Raw genomic sequence first — 15,107 nt, forward strand, 5'->3', positions numbered from 1 at the left:
AGCTGGTGTGTTGGCCTTGGCAGGCAATGCAGGTTTGGCTCCTGGCTCATTTCCAGCCCCGCTCGCATTTTTGGCTGGGGAGGATGTCAGGCCCTGGTCCTGTGTCACCGGTACTTGGCCCAAAATCCCCAAACTAGCTCCTGATGATGGTGTCTCTGTCCCTTCCCCATGGTGCAGAAAGCAACGGGGCTCAGCTGTGTCCAGAGGGGTGCACCTGAGGCATCCAGCAGCTCAGGCTCCCCAAAACCCCAGGATTTTGGGGCAGGGAGGGCCTCAAGAGGGAGCTCAAAGCTTTCAAGCTGCTGCAGGGAGCAGCCAGGTAGAGCCCAGACTGGGCACTCCCTGAGCAGGGGGTTCAGGCAGCCCCTGCACCCAAAGCAGGGGTTCGGCTGCTGTGCGGTTCTCCGCCAGCCCCAGGGGAAGGCGGGGGGACGGGACAGGCAAAAGGGCCACCCCGTTTGTCCCCAAAGCCCGGCCCAGGCAGCACAGGGCGTCTGGATGTGTCATCTCGGACTCAGTGGCTGCCGGGGTGCTGCTCTGCGGTGCTCTCGCACTTCTGTTCTCCCTCCCACCTCTTCTTCAGGATCAATTAAGATTATGAGCAGGGCTAATTAACGGTCTGCTAATCGCACTCTGAAGACCTCTATAAATCATGAGCTTTAAAAGCAGATCTAAGAAAGCTGTCGTGTCCTTTCTGCCAGCGCAGCCTGCACCAAAATCCTTATCCAGAGAGTTCCCATCTCTCCAGCCCCTGCTCCCGAGCTCCCCGGGGCTGGGACGGGACCCCCAGCACGGCCGGGATGGAGGTGTCCCCACCGCAGGGCTGGTGTGGGAGCTGATTTCCAGCCCTTGAGAGCCCCCTTCCCAACTGCTTCCCGGGCGGCTCCGCTCACGTAACGGGAGCTTGGGAATTGCATCAGTTCCCCTTGGCTGCTGTAAACACGGGTGCTCCCGGGGGAACCCCACACCCAGCAGCTCCGGGACAGCCCTGAGCGTCCCCGCCGCAGCCAGAGGGAGCGAGACCCCCGGCATGGCCACCGTCCCCATGGGACCACGGCCCCCACCTGGGGCTGCCCGGCAGATCGCGGGTTCGGGGGAGGACCCTCCATCTCAGCCCAAGCCTGAACCCCTCAGCGAGGACACAGTAACCCCCGGGAACCCCTAAACTTCGGGGGTGATCCCAGCCCCCAAATTCCCACAAACTCACCCACGTCCTCCCCTGTCAAATCCCCTATTCCAGCCCCCCCGGATCCCAACAGCTTCACTCCCATCCCAACCCCCGGGTCCCCGCGATCTCCCCAGCTCGCCCCGCCCCTCCACCCCCGCCCCGCCCCGTTTCCCGGCAGAGGCGGAGCTATGCAAATCAGCCCCGCAGCGACCACCAATGGCGAGCGAGCCCGGCGGCGCTATGCAAATATTTCAGTGGAAGGGGGCGGGGCTATACAAATATTTTGGCGAGATGGGCGGTGATATGCAAATCACACCCGGATGTGGGCGGGGATATGCAAATCTATGCACGGGGAGGGCGGGGTTATGCAAATGTTGCCGGCGCGGCTCGGGCAGGCGGCGGGCAGCGCGCGGCTCCGGGGACAGGCACCGGGACCGGGACCGGGACCGGGAGCCGCACCAGGCGGCGGTGGGGCCGCACCAGGGCCGGGCCGGCTCCGCTGCAGTGCCAGGCACCTGCGGCCGAGCCGGCGGGAGTTACCGAGGAGGAAGAGCCGCTGTCCAGGTGCGTGTCCCGGGTTGGGGGAGCGGGATCCCGGGCGCACCGGGACGCGGCCGCTCTCCGGTGTTGCCGGTACCGGGGAGGAGGAAAGTGGCGGCCGCGCACCCCTAGGGCCCGTCCGTCTGCCCCGACGGGGCTCCCCTCCACGGCGGGAGGCCCTGCGCATCCTACCGGCTGCCCCGTCGGGGCGCACGGTCTGGGGGAGCGGTACCGGCCCCCGAGACGTGTCGGTACGGCCGTTCCGGCGCCCCGCGGGCTGGTCTGGGCACGGCGGAGCCCCGGCCCCCGCCCCGCCGTCTAGGGATGGCGGGCTATAAAAAGCCTGTGGTTTGCGCTGCGCTCGGGGCGGTTATTTTTACTCGTGTCTGTGCAGGGAGGAACGCCCGGGTTTAACCCAAAAGTGCAGCCTGGATGGCGGCGGTCCTGCCCCGGGCCCGCCAGCCACCTTCCTGCCACCCCCGGGCCTGCCACGGCCTTTGGGCACTGGGACTGAACCCACTGCGCAGAAGGGAAACTGAGGCACAGCACTGCCAGGCTGTTGGCTCGGCATGGAGTAAGTTGTAACGCCACCAGTGACGCAGCACCGGGACAGCCCCATGTACGGCCAAGGCCTGATGTCACCGTAGCTTCTCTGGGGTGTCACACCGCTCTGGCAGTTTATAGCAGCCCAGTTCCTTACTGCTCCTGGGTGGGGATGTGACCCGTCCATGGCTCTCACCAGCATGTGGCATCTCCAGCGTGTCCCAGTGCACATGGATCCCCATGGGGACAGCAAGGTGGATCCTCTGCCGGATCCTCCCGCCTGCTGCAGCCGATTACCAGCGAGTTCCCGTCCCCGGGGCTTTACTCTTTTAATGAGAGAAAGTTTCCCAGAGCTCCTGGCTCTGGAGATGGGATTTCACAGGTCATGAGCTAATGTGGCAGCTGATGTCTGAGCTGGAAGGCAGGGACCTGTGCCAGGGGGACGATCGGCTGTGTCCCCTTGGTCCCTGCGCATCCCTTGGGGCATCAGGTACCAGCTGGGACAGGAGCGTGGGCAACCTGGTCGGGGAACTGGATCCTGGCCCTTTTCCATGTCACTGGCTGCCAGCTGGACACGTCACACGCAGGTGACGTGTGCGGGAGACCCATGTAGCTCAGGGTGGAGGTGGATTTGGGATGGAGACGCAGGCCCCAGGTTTGGTTTAGGGTGTCAAACGCTCCCGCTTGCCTGGGGCACTGGTGACATCCTGGTGCTGAGACCCAGCCGGTACAGCAGCAGGGAAGGAAAAGGGATTTGAGAAACTTTGTGGAGAAGCTGGAGAGTCCGGGATGCTGCACTGCTGTGGAGGTGCCCAGAAGGAGCAGGGGGGAATTAAGCGTATTTAAGACCCTCGGATTTCCCTCCTCTTCGTGATAATCACAGCAGGATTGTCAGGAGCAAACCAGGTTTGTACACCATGCAGCCCTAACGCCAGCAACTTCTGGCTGCCCCCAGCAAACCCCCCAGCAGCAAACCAGCGTCATTTCCCAGATTAATGTCCAGCTGCAGTGTGGGGTGGCCCAACCCTGCGAGAACAGCTTGTTTCTTCCCTTGGCTGGTGCTGACATGGAGCAAAAAAGATGGTCTGGGTTCCAGAGGGGATCCATGTGTCAGTCTGTCTTTCCAAGGTAAAGAGCCGCCTCGTTTTTTGGGGACGTTTCGATCCTTCCTTCTTTCACACAGTCATTTTGGAACTGAAAAGCCTCCGCCCGTCACTGCATGTCACCTGATGGCACCGGGCTGTGGCAGTGCCGGGTGCTGGTGGGACTTTCGGTCTGTGTCACCCTGCGCGGAGCTGGGGCTGGATGGGGGCCGGGTCCCCCCGCGCCCAACCAAAATCTGGATTTGGCTCTGGAGAGGCACACAGCTATGCCATGGGGGTAGATAGATAAATTATAATTGCCCCCAGGGACTTTGCTGGAGTGACGCTTGGGAGATGGGGGAAGGTGCTTAGTGGAGGCAAATACTTGTCCCCAGCACCCTGACATGTCCTTCGTGTCCTGGTGGTCCCCAACCCCCGCAGCACTGCTGGACTCTCCTTTCCCCTGCTTCCCAGCAGGCTCCTTCTTCCTCCCCAGCGCCGCTGACCCCGCTCTGGTTTGTACTGGTTAGTTGTTTAAACAGCCTATAAAAAGCAGAACCCCTGGCAGAAACCCTGGTCAACTTTGACGTTTCGCTGCGCCGGGCCAGGGATGCTGCTTGCACCACGAGGCCCCAGCGCTGCCGTTCCCCGGGGACGAGTGAGAACCGGGGCCACATCCCCAGTGGGGAGCAGGACAGCACCGGCCAGGGCTGGACGTGGCCCGTGGTGGCCCCAGCACCATGTGTCCATCTGTGATGGGTGGTCCTTAAAGCCCCATTTCAAGCCCGTTGCCCTCCCAGCCCCGGTAAAGCAGCCTCTGACTTGGCCCCTCCAGGGATTTCACTGCCACTGGCTCAGATTTTTCCCTCCCCAGCCAAGCTTGCTTCTCCTCCATGGAAAAGATGGGATGGAAACTCTTTCTCCCACTTTAATCAATATTTTTTCTCTGACAAAACACTTTTTGGGAGCTGCCAAATGCCAACAGCACATACTTGCTGGCTGCTCTCTTCCCCCTCCATTTCCACCCAGCCACTCTCAGCTTTCAGATTTGCAACAAAATCCCCATAATTTGGTGAAAATGGTATTTTTTCCCCAATTTCTACATTGCTGCTGCTTTGTCCTATGGGGATGGAAAGATGAAGGACGGGGAGCTTGGAGACCCTGAGCTGGGGTCCAGGTGCCCCCCTAATAACCTCCTCACTTTGACTTTAGAATAAACTTATTGTATTTAACATTTCTGGGATCATTCAGGGATGGAGAAGAATGTAAAGGTGTAAAAGGCAGTGCTGGGATCCCCCCCGGTACCTCCACGAGCATCCCGCACTGTGCCGGGACTGCAGCACACGGAAAAACACATTGTTCTCAAGGGGTTCACTTCGTCTCAGCGCATTAATTAGGAACTGGGATAGGAAGTTTACACGTGAATGACCCCTGAAGATGTACAGGATCCAGGGAGTTAATTATAAAGCTCGTTGTGGCTGGGGGGTCGGGGTGGCACCTCGCTGCGGGCGCTGGCAGAGGGACGGTGGGGACGAGGGTGTGGAAGCGAGCCCGGTGCGTGCGAGCGAGCAGTGAGCCCGGACTAAAGATAATCTCGCGTGGGAGGGAGCGGAGGCCGGCGGGATGCCAGGCAGCGCTGCCCGCCGCAGCGTCTCCTCTCCACGAGGTTTTGAGGGCTCGAGAGCTTTGGTTTTGTTTGTGACAATGACGGTGATGGGTGCTTCATCCCCGCAGCTGGACCGTGGTGTGAGTCCCCATCACGGCCACGCTAATGAGGAGCCGTTTGCGCGAGGTGGGTCATGGTGGAGATTAATGCAATGGGGTTTCCTGCGGGGCTGGCACCCCAACCCCACTCCCTTCTGCTCGGGGGTCCCGAGCCATGAGCCCTCGGCTCCTGATGGGACCCAGGCTGCTGTCCCCAGCCATGGTGACGAGGCTGGAGGATGCCACCTCGCTGGACCGTGGGATGAAGGTGGCAGAGCTGCCCCGTTGTGCCCGTCGCCGCCGGCTGCGATAATCGCCTGCAGGCTTAATGCTGCTTTATCGCCTTATCACCCAGAGCAGCAATTAAAATCCAGAGTGAGAGTGCCCCCCCTCCCCTCCCAGCCCTTAATACTTGTCCGGGGGGACCCGAGCGCCGGTGCCCTGCCGCAGTGCGGTGACCGAGGCACTGGGACCCGTGGTGACAGCAAGCCCAGATGTTTTGTACCCGCTCCTGGAGTTCATTCCTCCCCTGCCCTATGGCCACGCTGAACCCCACGCCGTCCTGCAAGACCCCGGCACGTGGCCGCGGTGCTGGTGGCGGCAGTGGCCTGGGGCTGCGGGTGTCCCCGCGGGTGTCCCATGTGGCGGTGGTGGCCGAGCGGCCGAGGCGATGCCCCAGGAGTCGCGGAGCTGTAATGAGCTGCCCGGGGAGGTGGCTGATGAAACCACCCCACATGTTGCACGAGGCCTCCGATGGATTCCCCAGTGCGGGGGATGAGCTGCCCCAGCCCCAGCCACGGTGAATGTGTCAGGAGTCCGGCCATGGTGGGTCCCCAGGTCCCCCAGCCCCATGGTGCTGCAGCTGCTGCTTCCTCTTGCCTCCCACCCCCACCTGCTATTCTGGGCTGGGGTCCCTGCAGCATCACCCCATGGGTGCTGGTGCCCCCCCAAGATCCCCGCAGTATCACCCTATGGATGCTGGTGCCCCCCTGAGACCCCCACAGCATCACCCCATGAGTGCTGGTGCCCCCTGCCACCCCCACAGCATCACTCCATGGGCGCTGATACCCCCGTATCCCACTCCCAGAGGACCGTGCCTGGGCAGATGGGCAGACGCTGGTACCCTGGGGGTGGCTGTTGTCCCCTGTCCCCTCCCATGGAGCAGCACAGAGGGGACACTGCCAGGTCAGGGCTTTGCAGGGTCGGTCCCAGTGCAGGGACCATCTCCCTCTGTGCTTCCCATGCAGCTGGAAACTGGGGTGCTGAGGAGCTGGGGGTGGTGGCCCCAGCTGAGGGGACCCTTGGCAGCATTTTATGTCCTTGCTGCGGACAGGGCGACATGTCCCTCTGTCCCCAGCAGCCTGGAGCCTTTAAGCCCCCCTGCCTGGGGTGATGCTGTGCAGGGACACGGGGACTCACAGCTGGATGAACATCTCCCGACCCAAACTCAGTGACAAGTCAGAGCTCTCTGGGGAACAGCTCTGGTTTCTGCCCCCCAGATTCAAGGCGATGGGATGGAGGTGGGCAGGTGAGAGCTGACCCCCCCCGGACAGCCCTGGCCCGATGCTGTGCCGCAGGTGTCAGCGCTGGGAGGGCAGGAGCAGCCCCCACCCCGCATCGGCAGCAGAAATTGTTGGGAAAAACTCTGGTTTTCACCAGGGAACCGTTGGCTTTTCCGGAGAAGCGGGGGCTGGGGTGGTCTTGGCACCCCCTGTACCTTGGTGTCGTGCGTGGGCCCTGGGACACAGGGTGGCAGCAGGGGCCGTGGGAACGGCAGCACAATTTCCTTCCATAAATTAAAATTAGTTTTGATCAGCTAAATATAGCAGCTGAGCAAGATGGTAAATGGCAACGTGCTCGAGAGGGGGAAGCGGGACAAGCCGGGGCATTGGGGAGCAAAGGGTTGGCCAGTCCCCAACCTGCATCCCTGGGGTACATCCCTGCCATGGGGGGGCTGCTGGAAGAGTTTGGGGGCTCCTGGGGTGCCTGTCATCCCTGGGGAATCACAGCACAGACCTCCCAGTCCCACCAGCCTCCCAGTTTGGCTCTTGCCCCGTGTCTGTGGCTTGGGGACAGCGGGGACCAAGCTCTGCACCCAAATTGGGGTGGAGGGGCTGGGTGTGAGGGTCCCGTTGGGAGCATCTTGATGCCACCCGTGGCTCCGCACCGGGCTGCGGTGGCACCGGGGTGTCCCGGAGGGGTTTGGGGGTGAGCGCTGCTGGGGGATGACAAGAGGAGCAAGATGTGGGTCCCTGAGGTGACAGGGGGAGATCGCGGGGGTGTCTCAGCCCGGTGCCAGGCTGCCATGGGTGCTGGCACCCCGCGACAGGATGGGACATGGGGTCCCCTGACCCCTCGCACATCCCACCACCAGCTCACATGGCCCACGGAGGTGGGTGGTTTCGCTTTGCTGTCTCCTCATACAGCCACTTCCTGACCTGCAAATGGCGGAGGTCAAATTTAGTCTGTTCACATTAAAAAAAAAAAAAAAAAAAATTAAAAAAACCAACTTGAACCTAAAACCAGCCCTTTTGTTTGATGGACCCTCCCCGCAGCCAGCCCGGCCTCCCTTATAACCACCCTCCCCGTCCCCCGTCCCAGCACCCGTGCGCGGGGCAGGGTGGGAGCAGCCCCCGTGTGTTCAGGACGGTGCCCGGGGATGCCGAGGCTGATCCCGAGCTCCCGGCGAGGGCCCTGGCATCACGGCGCTGCCGCTTTCCAGCCGGACACGCAGGTGCTGGGGTCCCCAGGGTTGGGGTGATGGAGCTGGGTCAGCGGAAGCGACTGGACAGAGCTAAAGGGGATTTTTCCCTCTTGCCACAGCAGCATTTCCCATTTTTTTTTTTTTTTTCATTTTTCAGTTTGCCACCATCTTTGCTGAAAAAAAAAATATGCCGGAACTTCCTCTGAAAACTTTTTTTTTTCAGCAAAACTTATTTTTGGTGGTTGAAGGGGCGAGGAGGTGCACGCAGTGCTGGGGTGGCTGCTTGCTTGGGCCAAAGGGGGCTCAGGGCCTTTTTGCTCTTTTCCAGCCCCCCGTCACGTGTAAGAGGCGAAAATGGGCCGGAAAAAAATACAGATCAGCCGAATACTGGATCAGCGGAACCGGCAGGTAGGAGCGGCTTGGGGACAAGGTGGGGACAAGGGGGATGCAGAACCATGAGGCCACGGAGGGGGATTTGGGGCTGAATCCAGGGATCCAGGGTGCAGCATCCCGTCCTCTTTCCCTGCTCCGCAGGTGACTTTCACCAAGCGGAAATTCGGGCTGATGAAGAAGGCGTACGAGCTGAGCGTCCTGTGCGACTGCGAGATCGCCCTCATCATCTTCAACAGCACCAACCGCCTCTTCCAGTACGCCAGCACCGACATGGACAAGGTGCTGCTCAAGTACACAGAGTACAGCGAGCCCCACGAGAGCCGCACCAACTCCGACATCCTCGAGGTAGCGGCCGGGGGTGGCCGGGAGGGTTTCGGGGTGGTTGGGGGACCCTCCTCACCCCCTGGCTCCTGCAGACACTGAAGCGCAAGGGGCTGGGGCTGGAGAGCCACGAGCTGGAGCTGGACGAGGGGCTGGACCCCGGGGAGAAGGGACGAAGGCTGAGTGAGGGCATGGACCTGTCAGTGGCACGGCCCAGGTTTTATGTGAGTCGCTGCCACCCCACAGTCCCCAATGGTCCCCAAGGGTCCTGTCCCTGTCCCTCATCCCCGCTTTGTCCCGTAGAGCCCGGTGCCGCTGCCTGAAGCCGCCTACGGCAGCTCCCCGCCGGCCACCGACACGTCCCTGGGCAGCGCCAGCGGGTCCCCGCAGGGCCAGGGCCGCCCACCCCCCTTCAAACCGGCAGCACCGAAGCCACCGGGACGCTCGCCAGGACCGCTGCCCCCAGGTAGGCTCGGACACGTCACCCAGGGATGCTGCGTAGAGAAGGTCCCTGTGATGGGCACTCTGTCCCCACCATGAGCACCCCATCCTTGCTGGCCCCACGGGGATTTTCCCAGCCGGGTACCACATGCAAAGCTCCTCTTGCAGCATCTCCTGGGGACTTACCGGGGCTGGGGCGGGTGCGTGGGCAGGTAGAGCTGCCGCAGCTGTGGCAACACCGTCCCCTGCTCCTTCCAGCTGCATCCTGCACCCTCCCAGCACCCAGCTGGCCCTGGCACCCTGGCACCCTGCACCCACAGGAGATGGATATGAGGAGCTCATCCTGCCCGGCGGGGTGGCACCAGCCTGGGCGATGGGGACGTGGGTGCCTCCAGGGCCACACAACAGATGCTGGGGCTTAACCCTCTGCAAACCCCCCGGGTGGATGGGTGGTTGGTGGCACGGGGACAGCTGGGCGATATTCCCAGTGCACAATGCAGCATCCCTGTCTCCTTGGATGGGGACAGTGTGGTGGCCCCAGGCACACTGGATGTCGCTGCAGGAAGTCCCAGATGCTTTGTGGGCAGCTGGGACGAGGGTGCCACCCACGGCGGGGTCCGGCTGGGGAGGTTTGCAGCCAGCTGGCCCCAGGGCCGGATCCGGCCACCGCCTTCGCGCATCATTTCCACTTGCAGCGTGTGGCCGCATTGATGCCGGGGGCGGCCACCGCAGCCCAGGTGCGCCGACAGCCTTGTGCAGGATGTGGGTTTGCCGGAGCGCGACACTGTGCGTGCACGCACGGCCGCCTGCGGTGATGAGGCCACCGGGGCCACCAGCCACATCCATGGGAATCCCCCCGAGGACCAGAGCCCCTGGGACCCTGCATCCCTCAGGGCCCCTCTGTGCATCCTCCCGTTCCTCTGCCCACCCAGGTATCGGCTACCCTCTCTTCCCCACTGGCAACCTGACCCGAGCCCTGGCAACCAAAACCCCCCCGCCGCTGTACCTGGGGGCGGAGGGCCGGCGTGCCGAAGCCCATGGCCGGAGCAGTGGCAGTGCAGCGGTGAGTGCCACGGTGGGGACGGCGGGCCTGTAGCATCCACTGCTTGGGCTGGCCCGCTGGCAGCCCCCCAGTTCTGCAGCTCCCTGCCCCGGGGTCCCCCAGGTGCCCCTGATGCCCAGGACCCCCTGGCCATGGGGTTCCCATGCGGTTCCCATGGGAGTCGGTGGCAGCAGGATGCTCGGTGGCCTTGGGCCACATGGATGTCCCCTCCGCAAATTCAGCAAGGAGCTCCTCTGATCCACTCCCACCTCCTCTTCCTCAGCCCCACACCGGGGCTTTGCTGGGGGGCACAGGAAGGGGTGGGGGGATGTAACAAGCCCCCCAGGAGGTCAGCAGCATGAAGCCTGATGGGGGGACACCCCAATTTCCCACAGCGGCCACTGTACCCCACTCTGCAGACCCTGAGTCCCGTGCTCACCCCGGGCAGTTCGGGCGTCCCCGGCTTCCCCTTCCTCACCCCAGCACAAGCAGGTGAGTTCTGGCCCCTTGGCCCTTGGACAGCATGAGCCCCCCACCCGCCATGGACGTCCCCCCAGCTCCTGCTCACTCTTGGTCTCCTGCTTGGCAGAGTTTGGGGCTGGCGAGCCCCCCGGATTCCTGCAGCCCAGCCCCACGGCGTGGCAGCACCCCCGGGACATGGCAGCGCTGGGGTAAGGATGGAGGGAGCTGTGGAGAGGGGAAGCATGGGTTGGGGATGAGCCTGTTCGTGAGGAGCTGCAGCACCCATGGGTGCCACCTCCCAGCCCTGGGTACAACTGTCACCCAAAGTGCAACCCCCCCGCCACTGGCTATGCTGGAGTCTGTCCAGCTTCACCCCAAAACGGGAGCGCACAGAGTCACCCGCTCCCACCCTCCGCTGTTAGGAGACCCTATTTCAAACCACATTTCCCAGGGGACCTGTCCCCGGTGTCCCTCCCACCACACACCAGGCTCCCAGCAGCCAGGTGGGCAGCTGCCCAGTGCCTGGCTGGGTCAGAGCTGGGATGTGAGGTGAGTTTGGGGGGTCTCAGCCCCACCTGGGCGAAGAGAGGGGGTCAGCTCAGCCTGTCCCCACCCTGTACACCTCGGCGAGGGGTGCAAGGAGACCTGGCCTCACTCCTCTCCTCCTCACACCCCAGGGTCAGCAGCCGGATCGTCCCCACTGAAGAGCCGTCCCTGGCCCCCGGCACCTCCCCGCAGCACCAAACCATCAGCATCAAGTCGGAGCGGGTGTCCCCGGGGCTGGGCACCCCCCAGCCCCCCCTGGCCAGCCTGGTCTCCCTGAGCGAAGCCTCCCGAGGCCCCGGAGACCTCCAGCAGCGGGACGACTATGCCAAGGGGTACCCCTACCCCATGGGGACCCCCCGGCCGCTGGCGGAGGAGCAGCGGGTCCCTGTCCCTGCACGGCGAGCGCAGGCCATGGACACGTGGCAGAGATAGCGAGGCCGATGGGGTGCAGGGTGGGGGGAGCCCCCTGCTTTGCCCCCATCCTCAGCCCCCCTGTGCCCTTTGCGATGCTGCCCCGGGGAGTCAGCAGTGCCGCAGGGCTTCCCGTGGGGTCCTGGTCCCTCATCCTGGGGCTGCAGCTCCCAGCAAATCCCCTCCCCATGCCGGTGCCCCCCACACGCCACCAGCCCCCCCTCCCTGCAGCTCTGCCCCCCAGCCCCCTGCCAGGCCAGGGCTCCCCGGAGCAAAGAGCGCAACCCCTGCCCCATGTCCGGTGCCGGACACTGTCCATCCCCGTCTGTCCGTCTGTCCCTGCGTGTCCCCAGCCGGCGGGAATGCCTGAGAAGTGCCACGCGGTGGCAGCAGGACTGAGAGCACCAGCAGCGGGTCCAGCCCTGCACAGCCCGGGCCCAATCCTGCCCCCGGCCGGGGGCGCTGCCGGGGGTCCCACGGTGCGAGGGATGGAGGGAGGCGGGGAGGGCGGTGGGTGCTGCTCCCCCAGCCCAGCGGCTCTTTTCTATTTATTGTCTTCTCACCAATAAAGAGCTGGGAGTGTCGGGGTGTCTGGCGTGAGCTTCTTGGGGTCAGCAGCATGATTCGGGGTGGCTAACGAGGTAGCAGGTTGTTAGTGTCCCCAAGGGGAGAAGTAGCCCATACCCTGACCCCCTTTGGCTCAGCGCTGCTGTCCCCCATGTCCCTCAGGCTCAGCATTGCCCCTCCAGAGTCATTGACTCAGTGATGCGGGTGACAACCGGGTCACCCCCAGCTCTGACTGGGTCCCTGGGGTCCAGCCGTGCTGCTCCCCCCTTCTCGGCTCCCTGGGAGACCCCAAAAAGCTGTTCAGAAGATCTCAGCACCACAGCCTGGCACTGGGAGCAGGCAGGAGGGGGAAAAACCTTTGCCATGCCCCTAAGATCGGCATCGGTGGGAGCAAGTCGGGGGTTAATCGGGGGGGGACCGGCCCAGCTGAGCTGTGTCTCTTATAGCTCAGGGCTGGGGTGGGGGGGTTTTCTGCGGCTCCCTGGGGCAGGGGAGCATCCCTGGGGCCTGCAGTGTGCTGGGTATGGCTGTGGCGGTGACCATGGCCATGCTGCTGAGAGGTGAGCAAGGCGCGGGGGGGGGCAGGGTTTTGCAGTGCCCATCATCCATCCTCTGGTTTCAGGGGGGGCGTGGGTTCCCCCCAGTACTGCCTGGGCACTCACAGGCTGGGATTGGGTGGGGATGGGGGGTTCTCTCCACACCGGCCACTCGCCAGTGCTGAGCTTGTCCCCTTCCTGCCGGGGGAGTGGGAATACTGGTGGATGAGCCTCGAGATTAAAACATGGGTAGCAGATTAATCCTGGGAAGAGTTTGCCCTGTTTAACAGAGCCCAACGAGTGACATAAATACCAGCTGGGATTAGGGGCTCTGCGGAGCCTTGAGAGCCCAGGGCTGGATCCAGCCTTGGCCCAGGTCCCCCCCAGCTGGTGTGTCCCCTCCCAGGCCACCCTTGGGGCTGGGAAGGGGCTTCTGCAAGCAAGGAGGAGGCGAGACACCTGGGGAAAGTGTGGGGGCTGGGGTAAGAGACACTGATTGAATAGCAATGACTGCATGATTTATGGTTTGCATTATTGCATGGCTCATTTGAATATATGCTAATAAGGCTTTTCTCCTGGTTTTGTTTGTAAGATTTAGATTTGCTATGGCAACCTGCTGGCATGGAAGGAGCGCCAGGAAATGTCAGGGTGAGGTGAGCCCTGGGGAGGGGCTGGGGCTGCCAGGGGGTGACTTGCTGCATCCCACCGCGGGGACACGGGAGTGGCCGGCGCGACCCGGAGGGCAGCGGTAGGAGACCCCAGAGCCGACCAGAGATGCACATCCCCCCGGCTGCCTGCAGGTCCAGTAATACCCCATTGCGACAGATCCTAAACCTGGGTGGAGGGTGCCCTGGGGTGTCCCTAGCCCCACTTTGGCCTTGCAGAGAGGTCCCTCTGCCCTGTGCCCCCAGCCTCGTGCCCCCATCCACCCACCGAGCGTCCCTGCAGTGCGGCAGAGACAGTGGAACGGCCCATTGCACCCAGGGACACTCGGCTTTGGTGGGGGGACAGTGCTTGGGATGACACTGGGAAGAGAGAGCATTTGCACCCGCTCTGTGTCCCCAACCCGTCCATCCTACGGGGTCCTGGTCCACGGTGGATGGGTCTGGGCCATCTCCCCACCTCTGTGCCCCTGTGTCCCTTTCCCAGCTGGCTGGGGAAGCTGCTCCAGTAAAGCCCAGTTACCTGCAGGCCCAGGATGGCAGGCGGCCGTACTGCTCCGGCAGGGCGGGGGGCTGTGGAGCTGGTGGGGCTTTGTCTCCCGGTCGGCACCGGTACTTTGCCAAGGCTTGGATTTGCTGTTGGGGCTCTGGTCCCCGATTTGGGGGGGCTGTGGACGTTGCAGCCATGGTGCATCCTTGCTGGGAAAAATGCAGGCAGGTTGGTTTTGGGGGACCATCCCCCCCCAGAGTGGGGGAGCAGCCTCTTGTCATCAGATCGCAGCGCGGGTGGGTGTGGATTGATTGCCTGTATCCCACGGGGTTGTGATGCTACTGGGGGGAAACATCTCAGGTGGGGATGGGGTCCCCCCGCTGCCCCCACCCAGGCGGCTCCTTCACCGGGAGAGCTCCGGGCCCGTCCCGGCTGCGGGAATCGGGAGAGGTGCAGCCCCTCGGAGCCCCACGGCCACGCGTGACCGCGGAGCAGCGCCGGGGCGGCTCCGGGCAGTCGCGGTGGCCCCCAGGGCTGGGCGCTGCCTGCCACTGCAGTGAACCGATGGGCCGGGCCGGGCCGCCGGCTCCAAGCGGGGGCCGATCTCTGCTCCCGGGTTACCCGGAGCCGTTCAACGCCTCAGAACGGGGCGGGAACGAGCGCCGGGCCGGGGGTGCCCGGTCCCTCCTCACCACCCCGCCGCAGCAAACCGGGGCCGAGCCGGTCACCGGGGGCTGTCTCCCCGCTTCTTCCCCCCCCTCCCCGTGTATCCTCCCCCAAACACCCACTTTGTTGTTTTGCAAAATCCCTGAAATATTCATGGCACCGCGCCGAGCGCCTCTTAATGAATTTTTGATCAAAACGTTATCAGGAAGCCAAAACACGCCGCCGCCCCCATCCAAACCCCCGCCCTCGGGGGAGTGGGACCGAGCCCACCGGTACCGGGGGCTGGAGGAGCCGGGCAGGGCCCCGAGGGCCTTTTGCCGGGAGTGGCCCCGGTGGTGGGACCGAGCAGCCCGGGGTTCGCACCCCACTGCCAGGAATGGTTATTCCGGGGCCGGCGGCAAGATTTAGGGTGTCCGAAGTGCAGGCCCGGCCTCCTGCTGCTCCTGGACCGGACGGAACGGGGAGGAACGGGCCGGGTCCCCGCGAAGCCCCGGTTCGACGGAACGGGCGGTGGGCGGCCGGGGCAGCGCGTCCCGGCTCTCCCCCAGCACCGCCGGTAGGAATATTCGTTGGAGCGAAAATACATAAGCGGAGCTCATTAGGGAAGAGCGCGGAGCCGGCGGCCTCCCCGGCAGCGCCGAGCCGGGGGCTGCCCGTACCGGGCGCGGGCGGTGCTGGGGGGGCACCGGGGCGGAACACGGCACCGGCCCTGTCCCGGCTCCGTGACGGGGGACGCGCACCCCGATCTCTCCCATGGCCAGAGCCAGCCCGGGCCCACACCGGCCCCGCTCCGCAGCTCGGTGTCTGCAGGGGTTTGCCCTCAACCATC

General features: G+C 63.9%; 1 protein-coding gene across 2 annotated transcripts; it reads left to right on the forward strand.

Moving 5' to 3' along the window:
* Window positions 1–1,592: 1,592 nt before the first annotated feature.
* On the forward strand, window positions 1,593–11,850 carry MEF2B (myocyte enhancer factor 2B). Of its 2 annotated transcripts, none has more exons than XM_065652691.1 (9): window positions 1,593–1,732; window positions 8,070–8,149; window positions 8,276–8,479; window positions 8,551–8,679; window positions 8,759–8,921; window positions 9,829–9,959; window positions 10,334–10,430; window positions 10,528–10,609; window positions 11,078–11,850. In XM_065652691.1, the coding sequence occupies exons 2-9, from the start codon at window positions 8,096–8,098 to the stop codon at window positions 11,376–11,378; spliced, it is 1,161 nt and encodes a 386-aa protein (XP_065508763.1). In that variant the 5' UTR covers window positions 1,593–1,732; window positions 8,070–8,095; the 3' UTR covers window positions 11,379–11,850. The 2 variants fall into 2 exon arrangements, with proteins under 2 accessions (XP_065508763.1, XP_065508764.1); XM_065652692.1 differs by having other exon boundaries at window positions 10,358–10,430.
* The last annotated feature ends 3,257 nt before the right edge of the window (window positions 11,851–15,107 follow it).

Source organism: Caloenas nicobarica, chromosome 27 (genome assembly GCF_036013445.1).
Source record: "Caloenas nicobarica isolate bCalNic1 chromosome 27, bCalNic1.hap1, whole genome shotgun sequence".
Taxonomy (NCBI): domain Eukaryota; kingdom Metazoa; phylum Chordata; class Aves; order Columbiformes; family Columbidae; genus Caloenas; species Caloenas nicobarica.

Bases quoted from the DNA above. Each gene is read 5' to 3' on its own strand.
- MEF2B (XM_065652691.1), top strand. From the start codon at position 8,096: ATGGGCCGGAAAAAAATACAGATCAGCCGAATACTGGATCAGCGGAAC. The intron at 10,431-10,527 runs GTGAGTTCTGGC...CCTGCTTGGCAG, and splicing joins CCTCACCCCAGCACAAGCAG to AGTTTGGGGCTGGCGAGCCC. The intron at 10,610-11,077 runs GTAAGGATGGAG...CTCACACCCCAG, and splicing joins CGGGACATGGCAGCGCTGGG to GGTCAGCAGCCGGATCGTCC.